The following is a 17,424-nucleotide window of genomic DNA, read 5'->3' on the forward strand; positions in this document are numbered from 1 at the left end:
TAAAAAAACCTGTTTTTAATTTTTCCCTCTTGCTGTTTGGCCTTTATGCATTTCCCATTTACCCCTGAGTTAGTTAGGCAGTCAGAATAAGATCACAGGCAGTTCAAAATCTGTGTTTTGTGAAACAAGTCAGTATTTTGGTACTGAACACAGAGCTTCCCAGAACTGCAAATACAGGAAATGCCATTGCCTTGATGACAAGAGAGCACTGAAACATCACCGGCCCAAAAGTAAAAGTTATAGGCTGTCAGATTTTATTTATTCCTTATGCTAGGGTCAAAAAGAAAGGTACCTAGAGTTTCTGAAACTATCTTAGCCAGGTGTATGTTTAGTGTCTCACTGAACCTTATTGGGCAGATGGTACCTTGATCAGAATTGGCAAACTGTGTTGAAACCATAGCTGATTCTTGTACGAAGATAGGAAGCATCAGTAGAAGAGATTTACAGGGCAGTAGAGTAGTTCTCTTTGCAATATTTTGCAAAACATAATCACAGATAATGTATTGTCTCAGAGTTCTTCAAGTGATAGTTCTTTGTTAGTGTTCATCCCTTCTTTCTCTGCATGTGGAATTGCTTTTCACTTGCTGTTATTTTGAGCTCTTAGTTGAAGATATGGAGGTAGTAATGTTACCTGGAAAACTGGTTTATGTAAGTAATCCAGAGGAACAGGTCAGCTGGCAGCCTGAGAGTTATTCCACCTTTTTGTTTTGGGTTGACTTGGGCATTGCTTAGACTATTGGATTAATGCTCCCATTAGGTCTAGTGTTGGTTTGTAATATATATCCTCTTGTCTACTCTCTTTGTGCAAGTTTTAGAACACACCTTCATTGGCTTAGACATACGCCCATGGTCACTGCAGTTGTACCTGAAGACAGAATCCCTGTGCTTGCTTATAATTTGGTAGGGGCTCTCTGAGGGTTTACCTAGCACAGTCAGAAGGCAGAGTCAGAACTAGAACCCAGAAATCCTGATGTAGTTGATAACTAGCACTACACTGCCTGTGTGAAAAGGGACCAGAGAGAAAAGATGCTAAAATACGCTTTGTTTCTTTCTTGATCAGTACTGGTACCTGTGTCTTGGGGAAAGAAGGGAGCAATCTATTGTTCTGGATCAGTGGACCAAGTTGTAGAAACCAAATCTACAGCTAGAAATCCAATATTTATTCATGCCTGCATAGGAGAATGAGAAGAAATTGGCATACATTCAAGTTAAAGGATTTTCCTCTCACTCTTACTGTTTAGCCAATTATTCATGATGGAAAAAATAGCATATGTTGCAGCACAAATGAAGGCAGTTTACATAATATTGTTGGCTATTGGAGTGCAGTAGTGAGTCATACTTTGAACTGCATTGGTTTGAAATTGTGATGGAACACGCTGAAAATCTTAGCAGGGCTGGGGAAGTTGGAACAGAGCCATTCCCCACTCTTAGCAATAGTTTTGTAGCTCAAACATAGCATGTTCAAATTAATTGAGGCAATGTGAAAAGTAACTTAAATGATAAATGTTATGGATTAAAATGGGCTTGAAAAATGTAGCCAACAGCAGCTGGTTTAAAGACTGAGCCTATTCATACAGTTTTAATACATTGGGTCCCCAAGCCTTGCCCCATTCCTTCAGCAATGTACAAGAATATTAATAATAGGAATATTAAAAAGTATATTTTCTCAGGCGAGAGATTTCTCATGGAGTGAGGTAAAAAGGAGACTAAGGGAAATAACGAAAGCATGAATACATGAATGAATCTAATCTACACCCTTCCTATTCCCCATTAGTCCAGTCTCTGCATAGGCTGCCTACCCCCGACACAGCTGGTGTTCTGTCTTCCTCTACTGGTTTGAGCCAGGAGGGCTGTAGTGGTTCAAACCCAGGGACAGGTTTATATTTTAAAATCAATAGTCAAAACCGATAAATAAGGTCCTGCTGCCTGGCTCCTCCTAAAGCCTCTTCCACATAAGGTTTCTTGCCCTGCTCATACAACAGGTGTCTCCAGCCAGGTTTTACAACTAGCTGGTGTGGAGAATCGCCTTCCAGGACTTTCATCCTAACACTGGGTCTCCTACAGGAGCCGTCCTGCTACATGCAGGTCTCTCTCCCTATTGAAGCTACTTGCTGACCTTTTATTTGAGAACCAGGTGAGCCTGCAGGCTGTCACCTGATCCCTCACCTGAAACCCATCACCTGGGTGGTAAGTAATTAGTCACTGGTGAGCCTAAATGCACATCCCTTAAATGGACAAAGGCCTGCCCCCCCCCCCGCCCCTCCCGCAGCTGGCCAGTTCTTTTGTCATATCTTCTGTTCTGTTCCCCATTCTGGTTCGTCCTGACTTGGGCCTGGTGGCTACAGCCTCACACTTGCCAGTCTGCCTGCCTGGTCTTCTGCTGGTCAGTTTGTGCCACTGCTGTTTGGGTGTGAAGGCCTTGATTTCCCAATCATTAGGTTCCTGCCTGCCCCCTTGGGCTCTGTGGTCCTGGTCTCCAGTTGGCTGGTTTTGCTGATGTGGTGTTGGACCCTGAAGACCTTAGTTCTAGATCGGCTCTTAGGATCACCTGCTGTTCTCTTCTCAGTTTGGTGTTTCAGCCTCCTGGTGCTCTGCTGCTCCCTTCTGCTCTGCTGAATCTTGGTTCTGTTGGTCTCCTTCCTGCTCTTCTCTGTCTCCAGGCTCTCATTGGCAACCTACCTCTGCCAGCAGCCTCTTTCCTGTTCTGTTATGGATGGGGATAATGAGGAGAGGTAGAGGAAATAACAGGATTTGAGTATCACCCCTCCTTGTGCTGCACCAAGGATCTGCAACACTGCACTCCTTAAACCAGTGATACTCAGACTGCGGCCCATGAGCCGCATTCCCATGTGGCCCATGATCTCTTTAACGTGTCTCCTGCATATCTTTGCAGCACATGATACCAAAACACAGTGTGATTTAATTGTTAACCAATCAGGATGCTTTTACTATGTTATTAACCAATAAGTTATGAACTTGCACTAAGTTACTAACTTATTTGCTGTAAGAATTATAGATATGGCAGACCTCTGTGGTTCGGAAGCCAAATTAGGAATCAGCAGTACCCAAAAGAGCCACAGTAGTATGAACTATTTCCCCTCTCATACTGTTTTACTATAGTACTATTCATATTTAATGAAACAATGAATTCATGCTACTGTGACTCTTTTGGGTACTGCTGATTGCCAGTCTGGCTCCTGAACCACTGAGGTCTGAGTATCACTGCCTTAAACCATTAGAATGTCAGAATACGGGGTGCCAGTAGCCATCCTGCCTAACCTAATTTTACATTCATTCAGGACACAAACCAGAGAGTGGACTTTTCAAACCCTAGTTAAAGAATACTTCCTGTGTGCAAAGCTTTTCATAACAGCCTATTTGAGCATGTAAAGCCAAAATAAATTGTCTTCCAAATGTCACTGAAAACAATGTACAGCTACTATGTACTCTTAAAGCATAATTATATTCTCTCTCTCTCCCTGATTCCTACAGATTTGCAATATGAGAGTCTCAAGTATTTCTGGTCTGTGTGTGTGTACACAGAACAGAAAGGAGAATGGATAATCTCAGCAGTATGTTAAATGTTATCTGACTTCAAATACTTGAATTCTAGGACATTATTTTCCAAAGTGACTAGTAATTTTGAGTGTCTCAATTTTGATTATCATTCTGATGTATAAATTTACCCTCGTTTTTTGTTTTGCCTGTATGAACTGAATGTAAAGTCTTGACTCTGCTTTGGTGGGTAACTGTTCTGTTTGTTTGTATGTTCTGTTTAGGTACTCCTTTGTGGTAGCCATGGGATACCTCACATTGTGTCACATTAGCCGAATTTACATATTTAATTATGGTATTCTCACTACAGATTTCTCTGGGTGAGTATCCAGCTCATATACTATGTCTGTTGATAAATTGTATAGTCAATTGTTTGATCACACTTTGGTTCATTATGAAATATATTCAAGAGGCAAATTAACTAGTATCACTCAGGTTTATTGATATAAGCCAATAATAATAAAGAACAGGAAAAAACTTTCAATATGATACCAGGTTCTGGGAAGCCACCTCATGTAGTATTGTTACCTTCACTTTACACAGAAGGTGTGCTTCCCAAATTTACACTTCTAAAGCCATCTTTTTATCCCCTAACCGTTGACAAGTAAAAGGTACTGTGCACATCATCTGAAACTAGATTTAACCAATCAGCCCTCTACCTTGTTTTTTCAGTAACATGATGTACCCCTTATCTCATTGTTCTGAACGCATGCACTCCAGGTATCAAGGGGCATGAAGGAACCTCTTAGGTTTATGCCAGGGTAGAATATTCATATGTCTTGTCCTTTTCCTTTGGGACATTTCAGTTGTGAGAATAACTCCCTACCTGTTAATATGGTAAAATACTCATATGTCCCGACCCAGACCGTTTTCCTATCTCCTTAATCCAAAGCTTACTTCAACTAGTGCATCGTCTTATGGGACACCTGACATGGGTGGACAGAATTGTAGGGAGAGTATAATACATTCAGTTGACATAACTTCCCAATACTTATATTAACACTAAGCCTACCATATATGTATTGGCTAACAATTATAATAATTTATTATTAAATTATTTTAGGACTGTAATTTAATACAATTAAAATAATGCCACAAAGGGTTGTCTTGCAATCTTGTTTACTTAATCTTTCAAGAAGTACTTGTTCAAAGTAAATAATGCATGATGTTAGAATGACTCAGTATTCCCATTAGCCAGTGAGGTGTACCTGTGTGTGTTCTTGCACAACAGCATCTTGCCAGAGGTGGGGAGGGTCTACTTATCTCCTTCTTCACCTTGAGTGGGGTTGGGGGAGTAAGTTCTAAAGTTACTCTTTGGTGGTAGAGTGGGTCTGAGGTTATCTTCCTGTCTGCCAATCCCTCAGTGTCCAAGGAAGCAGCAAGCCAGGTTGGCCCAAGCTGCTTCTTCCTTAAGTTTGTCTGTTTGGGTGGGGTAGACTGTTGCTCTCTTTATTCCTTTCTTGATAGTGCAATAGACCAGTCCCGGTGAGTGGCCCCAAGCCTTCTCTTTCCTCATTCTGATTCTACTCTGGGGGAGACGGTCCTTGGATTATCCCAAAGCCCTTTCTTGCCAAGCTGGGAAAACAATGTGAAAGGAGCCTTCTGGCTACGGTGACCAGATGCTAAATACAAAATATCAGGACCGCCACAGGGGGAGCACCTTTTCAATTGTTACACTCACCTGGCACGTTCAGCGGCGGGAAATAAATCTTGCCGCTGAAGAAAGAAGTACCTGCTGCCAAAGTCTGTCAGCAACTGAAGGACCTGCTGCCGAAGAGCTGGATGTGCAGGGTGAGTGTAACAATTAAAAAGGCATGCCCCGTGCCTGTCACTGCCGCCTAAGGTGGGGGGCGGGGAAAGACACGCCCCAAACAAAATATCGGGACAAATGGCATCCCAACCGTACTTCGGTCAGGACGCAGGACAAACTGCTCAATATCGGGACAGTCCCGATTTTATCAGGACATCTGGTCACCCTTTATTTGCCCCTCTCCCTCTGAAAGGGAGAGAGCTTCCAGAATAGCTGTAGCTGGTTGTTTCTTCCAGCTTTAAAGGGCCAGCTACCAGCAAAGCTGTTTTATCCCATTTTTGAAAGAGTGAAACATGCATGTTTTATTACAAGTCCTTTTCTGACTGCTTTGCTTTGGCATTTATAAACTGTTCTTAGGATTATTTAGTGTTTTTTAATTCTTTCTTCCCCAATTACATATTTTTTTCCTTCTTCTTGATGCTAAGAGGATTATGCTGGTGAGTTGATTTTTGGTGTTTTTTAATACTTTATAAGAATGGCACTACTAATAATACATCATCTTCTTTTATAGCATACGTAGACTGTCAGTGCAGTAATATTATAGTTTTTACCAGAAATGGATTAGTCTGAAAAGAAAAAAATCAAAGGAATGTGATAGCTCAGGAGGCTGGTAATGGGCATGGGTCCCAATCCAGCAAACCACTCAAACGCGTGCCTAACTTTGTGCACGTGAACAGTATGATTGAAGTCAGTGTGACGACTCATGTGCATTAAATTATGCACAAGTTTAAATCCTTTGCTGGACTGGGGCCACGGCGCCTCTCATTTTTTGGTTATGGGTTTGAGTTCAGCCAGTTTGTTATGAGCAAAAAACAGTACCATTTGAAGAATATTCACTGAAGGCCTGTGGGTGACACAGATGCCTTATGTGAAATGCTAGGGTCCTCTGCACTTTTCCTAGTGCAAAAATTCACAGCACAAAAATCATCATAAAATTGGCACCAATTGCCCACCCTTATTAATAGTCTCATATGAGAGGCAAATGCTTGAATTGGCTTGGAGACTGACCCACCTTTTCACCCTGAAAGGTGGTGTTTTCCATGTGTAAATCGGGGCCTTTTGGCTGACAGATACACAATCTTGCACTTTTTACTGCATGTGCCGTATTTCTGCTGTAGATAAATGGAGCACTTCATTCTCCAGGGTTGTTGGGCTAAAACATTTCATCAACACTAACTTTACTCCAAAGGAAAATTGGCAGCATTTCTAGCAAACCACCCTAAAAATGAACATAATCAAATGTGAAATCTAGAAAAGCTTTATAAGCAATTTTGTTAGCAAGGAGCATCACTGAAGGCAGTGATTTATCTTCTAATGCTTAATGCTTTGCTGTGTTTTCTTTCCTCCTGGTGGTTTTATTTCAGTCCCCAAAGTTAGCAACAATGGTAGAATAGCCAATTTGTAAAAAGAAAATACATTTGACAATGGAAACTGACCTAGATGTATTCTTTTACTGTTATACCAATTCAGAACAAAGTCAGAAGTATTAAGCACTCCAAAGAGTTAGATGGAAACATTTGTTTTCCTTGGAAATATAGTAAGGAAATTCTTTTTTGGCGATGGAAGTGATGGGATGACAGTTCTGGGGACCGAAGTCCTTTGTGTATCCACAGACCAGGTACAACATGGGTAGTAGTAGTGCAAGACATGGCTCTGCCAATAAGCCTCTGTTCTGTAGTGTGAAGATAGCACTCTTTTCATTCACTACACACTCATTCATTGCTTGACTACTCTGCTTAGTATTTGTCCACTTGAAACTGGACACCCCTAACTGATTACACATAAGCTGATAAAGAACCGTGGTGGTAACTACCAATCAGCTTAAATTCAAACCAGTGAATCAGAGTTGAAAAGCTTGATATCCCATTAATATCCCATGCACTTCCCTCAGAAAGAAACATTTTTCTGAATGAAAACTTTCAACACTAAAGAATAGTTATGTAATGACGCCACCAACTGAACATATTGTTTAGATGGGGATGGGTGAAGCAAGTGGTTCTGATTTTAAGTTAGGAAATGAATTCATTTCTTCCTAAACACGAAACAAACTGGAAACTGATTTGAGGTGTGTAAATTTCAGTTTTGTATCTTCTTCTGTGTGCTGCCGCACTTCCTGGTTTCTGTTGAAAACAGAAGTAACAAAATACAGCAAGAGAGTTAAGATATGGAGTTTCTAGTACAATAATAAAAAACTTAGACAATCTGGATAATCTTATGAGAGCCTGTCAAGGTTCCCTCCCCACTCTGAGCTCAAGGGCACAGATGTGGGGACCTGCATGAAAGACCCCGTAAGCTTATTCTTACCAGCTTAAGTTAAAAACTTCCCCAAGGTACAAACTTTGCCTTTTCCTTGAACCGTATGCTGCCACCACCAAGTGTTTTAAACAAAGAACAGGGAAAGAGACCACATGGAGACGTCTTCCCCCAAAAGAGAAGAAGGAGGATCCTGGGAACTACAGGCCAGTCAGCCTCACCTCAGTCCCTGGAAAAATCATGGAGCGGGTCCTCAAGGAATCAATTCTGAAGCACTTAGAGGAGAGGAAAGTGATCAGGAACAGTCAGCATGGATTCACCAAGGGCAAGTCATGCCTGACTAATCTAATTGCCTTCTATGATGAGATAACTGGCTCTGTGGATGAAGGGAAAGCAGTGAACATGTTGTTCCTTGACTTTAGCAAAGCTTTTGACACGGTCTCCCACAGTATTCTTGCCAGCAAGTTAAAGAAGTATGGGCTGGATGAATGGACTATAAGGTGGATAGAAAGCTGTCTAGATTGTCGGGCTCAACGGGTAGTGATCAATGGCTCCATGTCTAGTTGGCAGCTGGTATCAAGTGGAGTGCCCCAAGGGTCAGTCCTGGGGCTGGTTTTGTTCAATATCTTCATAAATGATCTGGAGGATGGTGTGGATTGCACCCTCAGCAAGTTTGCAGATGACACTAAACTGGGAGGAGAGGTAAATACGCTGCACTTAGGACGGAAGAATCCAATGCACCGCTACAGACTAGGGACCGAATGGCTTGGCAGCAATTCTGCAGAAAAGGACCTAGGAGTTACAGTGGACGAGAAGCTGGATATGAGTCAACAGTGTGCCCTTGTTGCCATGAAGGCCAATGGCATTTTGGGATGTATAAGGAGGGGCATTGCCAGCAGATCGAGGGACGGGATCGTCCCCCTCTATTCGACAGTGGTGAGGCCTCATCTGGAGTACTGTGTCCAGTTTTGGGCTTCACACTACAAGAAGGATGTGGAAAAATTGGAAAGAGTCCAGTGGAGGGCAACAAAAATGATTAGGGGACTGGAACACATGAGTTATGAGGAGAGGCTGAGGGAACTGGGGATGTTTACTCTACGGAAGAGAAGAATGAGAGGGGATTTGATAGCTGCTTTCAACTACCTGAAAGGTGGTTCCAAAGAGGATGGCTCTAGACTGTTCTCAGTGGTAGCAGATGACAGAACAAGGAGTAATGGTCTCAAGTTGCAGTGGGGGAGATTTAGGTTGGATATTAGGAAAAACTTTTTCACTAGGAGTGTGGTGAAACGCTGGAATGTGTTACCTAGGGAGGTGGTGGAATCTCCTTCCCTAGAAGTTTTTAAGGTCAGGCTTGACAAAGCCCTGGCTGGGATGATTTAATTGGGGATTGGCCCTGCTTTGAGCAGGGGGTTGGACTAGATGACCTCCTGAGGTCCCTTCCAACCCTGATATTCTATGGTTCTATGATTCTATGAAAATATCCCCCCAAGCCCTACACCTCCTTTCCTGGGGAAGGCTTGATAAGGATCCTCACCAATTTGTACGGGTGAACACAGACCCAAACCCTTGGATCTTAAGAACAATGAAAAATCAATCAGGTTCTTAAAAGAAGAATTTTAATTAAAGAAAAGGTAAAAGAATCACCTCTGTAAAATCAGGATGGTAAATACCTTACAGGGTAATCAGATTCAAAATATAGAGAATCCCTCTAGGCAAAACCTTAAGTTACAAAAAAACACAAAAACGGGAATATGCATTCCATCCAGCACAGCTTATTTTACCAGCCATTAAACAAAAGGAAATCTAACGCATTTCTAGCTAGATTACTTACTAACTTAACAGGAGATGTAAGGCTGCATTCCTGATCTGTTCCAGGCAAAAGCATCACACAGACAGATGAACCCTTTGTTCTGCCCCCCCTCCAGATTTGAAAGTATCTTGTCCCCTCATTGGTCATTTTGGGTCAGATGCCAGCAAGGTTATCTTAGCTTCTTAACCCTTTACAGGTGAAAGGGGTTTGCCTTTGGCCAGGAGGGATTTTATAGCACTGTATACAGAAAAGTGGTTACCCTTCCCTTTATTTATATGACAGAGCTTTTAATCATGTGAGGTTTTCCACACTGATGTCCAGACCAAGGAAATGAATTCACAACAAGTATCAAAATTATTAGAAATAAATCATAGCATGGGGAAATTAAGTTTCTGTTTCTCTGGTCTGGTTTTAGCAATAGTGTTGGTGTTTTATTTTGTATGATGATATTCCACAATGCCTAATCTGTGAATATCCTTTAGTTTGCAGCCACAAAGCATGAGGAGCTCTTTTTAGTCACAGTTAAACAGAACTCAAATGATCTGGGGTTTGGGAATAAATGGCTTTATTTCAAATCTTTTCCTTTAGGTTTCCTCTGTAAATGTAAGTATCATCTGTAGGCTTTATTCCCATGGAATATTGTGATTTTCTTTTAAAGTCTACCTACTTCTTCGTCCCTTTTCAATAAACTGTGTCAACATTTTGTCAACATTTTGAACAAAATAATAGGTTCTGACTTTGGCTTGTGAGTATACAGTAGATTTTATTAAGATCTATTTCTGTGCACCCTTCTGCAGCCTTCTCAAACTGAGCCACATTTTTACTACTTATATGTCAGAAACGTTTGACCTTGCATGACATGGGCACCATGTTTGACAGGCTAATTTAGTCAACATTTTTGTGCCATTTATAATTAGATGTTCCCTGAAAGCTTAAAAAAATAGCAATTTATTCCTTCGGTATTGCCACTCCTAAGTGTTCAAAAATCCTGAGTCTGACTTAGTAATCATGGGATTTTAAAAATAAGCTTTTGGTTCTTTTTATTTTGGCTCTGTTTTTTGAGCTTGGAGGATTCGTGTTTTCAAGCTTTTCTCTACAGTCAGTAGGGTTCGGAATTTATTTAAAAAACCAAACAAACAACAAAAGCTGAGGTTCTCATATAATCACATGATTCAGGGAGCTGGGGTTTAAAATAAAATCAAATATCGTAACACCTGAAATAAAATCCTGAGAGTTGGCAGCGCTTCTTTTTAATACTTTAAATATCCAAATCAGACATCTAACTTGGCAACTAATCACACACAGTGGAGGCTGACAGATATTGTACACAATGTTCTGGCATTACCTGCAAAGCTGATCTTCAAGGACACATTGAAAGAGCTCTGTATGTGTCAAGAGTGAGAGATTGCTGATCTCTGCTGTACTGTCTATTTTATTACTAAGCTTGAAATCTCAATATACCAGCATCTCCTGACTCAGCATTTCAGCTTTAAAACAGAGAACTATTTTAGGTGGGAGGAAGGTATGAAGTGTCTGTCCAGGTGCTATAGTGGACCCATATAACACAGAAGTTGCATAATGTGCTGCCGTATGCCAAGTTAGGTGTCTGGTTAGGATTTCTCATTCTGGGAACTGAGTGGCAATCTATGTGGTACCCCTCACTAGGATGTGTGAGCACCATATGGATTCGAAGGTTGGAAGCCAGAAGGGTTTAGCATATGATGTAGGTGAAGCACTTGGATTTCAGGGCACAAAGTGAAACATGCCAAGTTTCCAGTTACTCTGTATTAGCTGTAAATTTCCTAAGCTGACATCAAGATGAAGTCGGTGGCTGGGTGGGAGGGGCAGAGGGACAACGGACCTGTTCATCCTACTTTTACGGCCAGAGGAGAGATTACAGTACCAGGCACTACAGAAATATGGACATGTGCTTTCACATGTGCGTATGGGAAAGGCTGATATCCCATAAGAGCCCACAGTGACTGATTCTTTTCTTGGCTGGGACAGGATATAGGCAGATTTCTGCTTAGGGGACGTTGCAAGACAGTTTTCCACCTTCCTGAGGAAGGTTACAGAATAGACTAGACAATTTGAGTCTGTTTGAATATTGGAGACTTTAGCTGAGCTGTTATTCTATGCCACTGTTTTCCTTCTCTAGCATCCTTAATTCACATTCTTGCTGACATTGTATATGAAGCATATTGAACCCAGGAGGAAAATAAAGACTCCTACTGGTTTTTCAAAATTGGCTTTGTATGATACCTCTCATAGATAGATAGATTCAGTCCCTTGGACTGAGTCATCTATCTGCCACCCTGACCGGGAAAACCGAGAAGTCTGCTGCTTGCCAGGGGCTAAGATTCGCGATGTGACGGAGAGACTGCCGAGACTCATCAAGCCTTCGGATCGCTACCCCTTCCTGCTTCTCCACGTGGGCACCAATGATACTGCCAAGAATGACCTTGAGCGGATCACTGCGGACTACGTGGCTCTGGGAAGAAGGATAAAGGAGTTTGAGGCGCAAGTGGTGGTCTCGTCCATCCTCTCCGTGGAAGGAAAAGGCCGGGGCAGGGACCATCGAATCATGGAAGTCAACGAATGGCTACGCAGGTGGTGTTGGAGAGAAGGCTTTGGATTCTTTGACCATGGGATGGTGTTCCATGAAGGAGGAGTGCTGGGCAGAGACGGGCTCCATCTTACGAAGAGAGGGAAGAGCATCTTTGCGAGCAGGCTGGCTAACCTAGTGAGGAGGGCTTTAAACTAGGTTCACCGGGGGAAGGAGACCAAAGCCCTGAGGTAAGTGGGAAAGCGGGATACCGGGTGGAAGCACAGGCAGGAACGTCTGGGAGGGGAGGGCTCCTGCCTCATACTGAGAATGAGGGGCGATCAGCAGGTTATCTCAAGTGCTTATATACGAATGCACAAAGCCTTGGAAACAAGCAGGGAGAACTGGAGGTCCTGGTGATGTCAAGGAATTATGACGTGATTGGAATAACAGAGACTTGGTGGGATAACTCACATGACTGGAGTACTGTCATGGATGGTTATAAACTGTTCAGGAAGGACAGGCAGGGCAGAAAAGGTGGGGGAGTAGCACTGTATGTCAGGGAGCAGTATGACTGCTCAGAGCTCCGGTACGAAACTGCAGAAAAACCTGAGTGTCTCTGGATTAAGTTTAGAAGTGTGAGCAACAAGAGTGATGTTGTGGTGGGAGTCTGCTATAGACCACCGGACCAGGGGAATGAGGTGGATGAGGCTTTCTTCCGGCAACTCGCAGAAGCTACTAGATCGCACGCCCTGGTTCTCATGGGTGACTTTAATCTTCCTGATATCTGCTGGGAGAGCAATACAGCAGTGCATAGACAATCCAGGAAGTTTTTGGAAAGCATAGAGGACAATTTCCTGGTGCAAGTGCTAGAGGAGCCAACTAGGGGGGAGCTTTTCTTGACCTGCTGCTCACAAACAGGGAAGAATTAGTGCGGGAAGCAAAAGTGGATGGGAATCTGGGAGGCAGTTGAGTTGGTTGAGTTCAGGATCCTGACACAGGGAAGAAAGGTAAGCAGCAGGATACGGACCCTGGACTTCAGGAAAGCAGACTTCGACTCCCTCAGGGAATGGATGGGTAGGATCCCCTGGGGGACTAACATGAAGGGGAAAGGAGTCCAGGAGAGCTGGCTGTAGTTCAAGGAATCTCTGTTGAGGTTACAGGGACAAACCATCCCGATGAGTCGAAAGAATAGTAAATATGGCAGGCGACCAGCTTGGCTTAACGGTGAAATCCTAGCGGATCTTAAACATAAAAAAAAAAAGCTCACAAGAAGTGGAAGGTTGGACATATGACCAGGGAAGAGTATAAAAATATTGCTCGGGCATATAGGAATGAAATCAGGAGAGCCAAATTGCACCTGGAGCTGCAGCTAGCAAGAGATGTCAAGAGTAACAAGAAGGGTTTCTTCAGGTATGTTGGCAACAAGAAGAAAGCCAAGGAAAGTGTGGGCCCCTTACTGAATGAGGGAGGCAACCTAGTGACAGAGGATGTGGAAAAAGCTAATGTGCTCAATGCTTTTTTTGCCTCTGTCTTCACTAACAAGGACAGCTCCCAGACTGCTGCGCTGGGCATCACAACATGGGGAGTAGATGGCCAACCCTCTGTGGAGAAAGAGGTGGTTAGGGACTATTTAGAAAAGCTGGACGTGCACAAATCCATGGGGTCGGACGAGTTGCATCCGAGAGTGCTAAAGGAATTGGCGGCTGTGATTGCAGAGGCATTGGCCATTATCTTTGAAAACTCGTGGCGAACGGGGGAAGTCCCAGATGACTGGAAAAAGGCTAATGTAGTGCCAATCTTTAAAAAAGGGAAGGAGGAGGATCCTGGGAACTACAGGCAAGTCAGCCTAACCTCAGTCCCCGGAAAAATCATGGAGCAGGTCCTCAGGGAATCAATCCTGAAGCACTTACATGAGAGGAAAGTGATCGGGAACAGTCAGCATGGATTCACCAAGGGAAGGTCATGCCTGACTAATCTAATCGCCTTCTATGATGAGATTACTGGTTCTGTGGATGAAGGAAAAGCAGTGGATGTATTGTTTCTTGACTTTAGCAAAGCTTTTGACATGGTCTCCCACAGTATTCTTGTCAGCAAGTTAAAGAAGTACGGGCTGGATGAATGCACTATAAGGTGGGTAGAAAGTTGGCTAGATTGTCGGGCTCAACGGGTAGTGATCAATGGCTCCATGTCTAGTTGGCAGCCGGTGTCAAGTGGAGTGCCCCAGGGGTCTGTCCTGGGGCTGATTTTGTTCAATATCTTCATAAATGATCTGGAGGATGGTGTGGATTGCACTCTCAGCAAATTTGCGGATGATACTAAGCTGGGAGGAGTGGCTGATACGCTGGAGTGCAGGGATAGGATACAGAGGGACCTAGACAAATTGGAGGATTGGGCCAAAAGAAATCTGATGAGGTTCAATAAGGATAAGTGCAGGGTCCTGCACTTAGGACGGAAGAACCCAATGCACAGCTACAGACTAGGGACCGAATGGCTAGGCAGCAGTTCTGTGGAAAAGGACCTAGGGGTGACAATGGACGAGAAGCTGGATATGAGTCAGCAGTGTGCCCTTGTTGCCAAGAAGGCCAATGGCATTTTGGGATGTATAAGTAGGGGCATAGCGAGTAGATCAAGGGACGTGATCGTTCCCCTCTATTTGACATTGGTGAGGCCTCATCTGGAGTACTGTGTCCAGTTTTGGGCCCCACATTACAAGAAGGATGTGGATAAATTGGAGAGAGTCCAGCGAAGGGCAACAAAAATTATTAGGGGTCTGGAACACATGAGTTATGAGGAGAGGCTGAGGGAACGGGGATTGTTTAGTCTGCAGAAGAGAAGAATGAGAGGGAATTTGATAGCTGCTTTCAACTACCTGAGAGGTGGTTCCAGAGAGGATGGTTCCAGACTATTCTGAGTGGTAGAAGAGGACAGGACAAGCAGTAATGGTCTCAAGTTGCAGTGGGGGAGGTTTAGGTTAGATATTAGGAAAAACTTCTTCACTAAGAGGGTGGTGAAACACTGGAATGCATTACCTAGGGAGGTGGTAGAATCTCCTTCCTTAGAAGTTTTTAAGGTCAGGCTTGACAAAGCCCTGGCTGGGATGATTTAATTGGGGATTGGTCCTGCTTTGAGCAGGGGGTTGGACTAGATGACCTCCTGAGGTCCCTTCCAACCCTGATATTCTATGATTCTACGATACGTTGTATTTGTCTGCAGGAGTGTCATTTCTGTGAATCTTTCTGTCTTATTTAGAGTTCAAATTTGGGAAGGAAGGGAGAGAATGTTAGTTTTTTCAGATTAAATGGTATGTAAGACTTAAGAATTATACTTGGTTGCTAGATATTATGATGAGTACTCTATAAATACCTAATATAGATATAAATAATCATTCTTTTTCTCTACATTCATGTATCATAGTAGTGTTGTAATGCAGGCTGGTTTTGTGCATGACCTTCTAATCAGTCCATCTGAATTGTTTGCATATCAGTGCTCACTGGCTTACAGCAGTACAACTCACTGGCTTACAATTTTCAAATGCAGGTGCCTATCTGCAGGCAATTAAAGGGACATCAGTTTGGCTTTGATTCTCTGGTTTAAAGTTACTTACTTAAACATTAGAATAAAACACATCAGTTTTGTCATTAGCAAGAATCATGCCTTTTAAAAGGAAGAATTGTTGCTGAACCAACATGAACAGATTGGTGGAGTTCACACATAAAATGAAAGGCTCAAACAATCGCAGTAGAATTCTGTATGATTGTAGACCTGCTTCTTCATTGCAAATCACTGCCTCTCCTAAGGAGTTTTTTTTTAAGGAGTCTGCTGCTTTGTCTGCTTAAAGCCCTGGGATTTATATATATTTGAAAGGAAGACTGTAGTTTTGCCACAAGGGGAAAAACTACCCTGAGACATAGGATGTTCAAGAAAACGTACTCCCCTCCCTATTGGAAGAGAAACTTTTCATACCGTTGAGAACTTCACAGAATAAAATTTAATAAGAGGTGTTTCAGGCCATTAGTGTTCTCCTGAAAATGAAAGAATCCCATAATGACAATCTGTTAGGTAGAGTCAGTGGCCTAGATATTTTAATGATAGTGATTATGCAAAATCTACATGATTCCTTTAGCATGATTAGATCCCAACTCTGGGTTTATTTTGCATTTTATGTGTAGGTGTTTTAATGAAATTAGCTGATACCTGAAGATAACTTCCTAGGATGTAGTTGACAGTTGTTTTTGCACATTTACTTTTTTTGGTTAAAAAAAATGCAGATAACCATACACTTATGCACATTTAAATGTGTTGTTCGGAAATGCACCAGATACTGCCACATATTATCTAAAAACAGATGTCACTTTTAAAGAAATTATCTGTCTTTTTCCTATTTTTATTTTTTGCATTTTGACTTGCTTTTACTCTGATAACATTTAACAGAGACGTGGTGGGATAATAGGCATGGCTGGAATATTGTTATAGACGGGTACAGCTTGCTCAGGAAGGACAGGCAGGGAAAAAAGGGAGGAGGTGTTGCCTTATATATCAAAAATGTATACACTTGGACTGAGGCTGAGATGGAAATAGGAGACAGACTTGTTGAAAGTCTCTGGGTAAGGATAAAAGGGGTAAAAACCAAGGATGATGTCATGGTAGGCTCTACTACAGACCACCTAACCAGGAAGAAGAGGTGAATAAGGATTTTTTTAAACAACCAACAAAATCATCCAAAGCAAAGGACTTGGTGGTGATAGGGGAATTCAACTATTCCTACATCTGCTGGGAAAATAACACAGCAGGGCACAGATTATCCAACAAGTTCTTGGAATGTATTGGAGACCATTTTTTATTTCAGAAGGTGGAGAAGTTACTAGGGGAGAAGCTGTTCTAGATTTCCTTTTGACAGATAGGGAGGAATTGGTTGAGAATTTGAAAGTGGAAGGCAACTTGGGTGAAAGTGATCATGAAATGATAGAGTTCAGGATTCTAAGGAATGTTAGGAGGGAGAACAGCAAAATCAAGACAATGGATTTCAAGAGGGCAGACTATAGAAAAACTCATGGAGTTGGTAGGTAAGATTCCATGGAAAGCAAGTCTAAAGAGAAAAACAATTGAAGACAGTTTGCAGTTTTTCAGAGACACATTATTAAGGGCACAAGAGCAAAGTATCCCACTGTGTAGGAAAGATAGGAAGTATGATAAGAGACCACCCTGGCTTAACCAGGAGATCTTCAATGATCTAAAAAGAAAAATAGTCCTACAAAAAGTGGAAACTAGGTCAAATTATAAAAGATAAATATGAACAACACAGGTATGTAGGGACAAAATTAGAAAGGCCAAGGCACAAAACGAGATTAAACTAGCTAGCGACATAAAGGGTAACAAGAAAACATTCCACAATACATTAAAAGCAAGAGGAAGACCAAGGACAAGCTAGGACCATTACTCAATAAGGGG

General features: G+C 42.4%; 1 protein-coding gene across 1 annotated transcript in view; it reads left to right on the top strand.

Annotated features, from left to right (window-relative positions):
* MBOAT1 (membrane bound glycerophospholipid O-acyltransferase 1) overlaps positions 1 to 17,424 on the top strand; it is an 88,335-nt gene that overhangs the window by 34,933 nt on the left and 35,978 nt on the right. The window contains exon 4 of the mRNA XM_077810574.1: positions 3,780 to 3,875. Coding sequence (XP_077666700.1) covers positions 3,780 to 3,875 — 96 coding nt within the window. The remainder of the gene's footprint in view (positions 1 to 3,779; positions 3,876 to 17,424) is intronic.

The sequence above is a fragment of the Eretmochelys imbricata genome, chromosome 2 (genome assembly GCF_965152235.1).
Source record: "Eretmochelys imbricata isolate rEreImb1 chromosome 2, rEreImb1.hap1, whole genome shotgun sequence".
Lineage (NCBI taxonomy): Eukaryota > Metazoa > Chordata > Testudines > Cheloniidae > Eretmochelys > Eretmochelys imbricata.